General features: G+C 49.2%; 1 protein-coding gene across 1 annotated transcript in view; it reads right to left on the reverse strand.

Moving 5' to 3' along the window:
* Positions 1 to 170: 170 nt before the first annotated feature.
* ETH_00023050 (methionine aminopeptidase) overlaps positions 171 to 1,083 on the reverse strand; it is a gene marked incomplete at both ends in the record, with an annotated part of 2,428 nt that continues 1,515 nt past the window's right edge. The window contains 2 exons of the mRNA XM_013378765.1: positions 171 to 484; positions 963 to 1,083. Of these exons, the coding sequence (XP_013234219.1) occupies positions 171 to 484; positions 963 to 1,083 (435 nt within the window). The remainder of the gene's footprint in view (positions 485 to 962) is intronic.

Raw genomic sequence — 1,083 nt, forward strand, 5'->3', positions numbered from 1 at the left:
CCGTTGAGGGTTTAGGGTTTAGGGTTTGGGGAATTTTCTCGATGAGTTTGAGGCGTGTTTTGGTAGTTTTACGTCGTTGAGGGCGTAGGGTTTAGGGTTTGGATGCATCGTCGATGGTTTTGAGGAGTTCTTCGGTGGTTTTGAGTCGTTGAGGGTTTAGGGTTTAGGTTTTAGGGTTTGGAGTTTGGGGCACTTTCTCGACGAGTTTGAGGAGTTTTTTGGTGGTTTTGAGCCGTTGAGGGTTTAGGGTTTAGGGTTTGGGATACGTCGTCGATGAGTTTGAGGAGTTCTTTGGTGGTTTTGAGTCGCAGAGGGACAAAACCCGCGTCGAATCTTTTCATGAAATGAGAACAATCTCCTTCTTCAGAAACAAAACCCTTTCCCGTCGAAGCAAAAGTTTCAATTGCGTAAACCTCCCCTTCTTCCATTATGTTCAAAAACGAAACGCTGTGCGCCGGGGCCTTCACAATCGGCACTGACTTCCCTGCAAACCACAAAAAAGGGTTTAGGGTTTAGGGTTTGGGGTTTCCGCCAGGGGCGCAGGGAACATCCCAGCGGGTCGGGTTTAGGGTTTAGCGCTTGGGGTTGCTCGCAAGGGTTTAGGGTTTGGAGTTTGCGGAAGGGGGAAGAAGGGGAAGGCAGAAAGGGTTTGGGGCAAGGGTTTAGGGTTTGGGCGTTTAGGGTTTGGGCGAGGGTTTAGGATGAAGGAGCAGGGTTTATAATGGACTTCGTCAGCAGCAAGTAGCTGCTTTAAAGATTAGGGTTTGGGGTTTCAGGCTCGAGGCCTAGGGTTTAGGGTTTGAGCTCTAGGGTTTAAAGTTTGCACTCTAGGATTTAGGGTTTAGGGTTTGCACGCCCGGCGCTAAATCCCTGGATCCAGCGCCAAGGCCCACCAGAGTAAGCGGCATAAAACGCAGCTGCGAAGGCGCTAGGGTTTAGGGTTTAGGGTTTAGGGTTTGGACCTGCGTGGATCCTGTAGGGCGCAATGGAGTGGCCGGTGAGGTTTTTGACGGGCTTTATTTTGAGGGTTTGGTTTTCATTTATAAATTCAAATGAAGAAATTGTTTCTTCAATTAAACCCCC

This window comes from Eimeria tenella, genomic scaffold, assembly GCF_000499545.2.
Source record: "Eimeria tenella Houghton genomic scaffold, Eth_scaff98, whole genome shotgun sequence".
NCBI lineage: Eukaryota > Apicomplexa > Conoidasida > Eucoccidiorida > Eimeriidae > Eimeria > Eimeria tenella.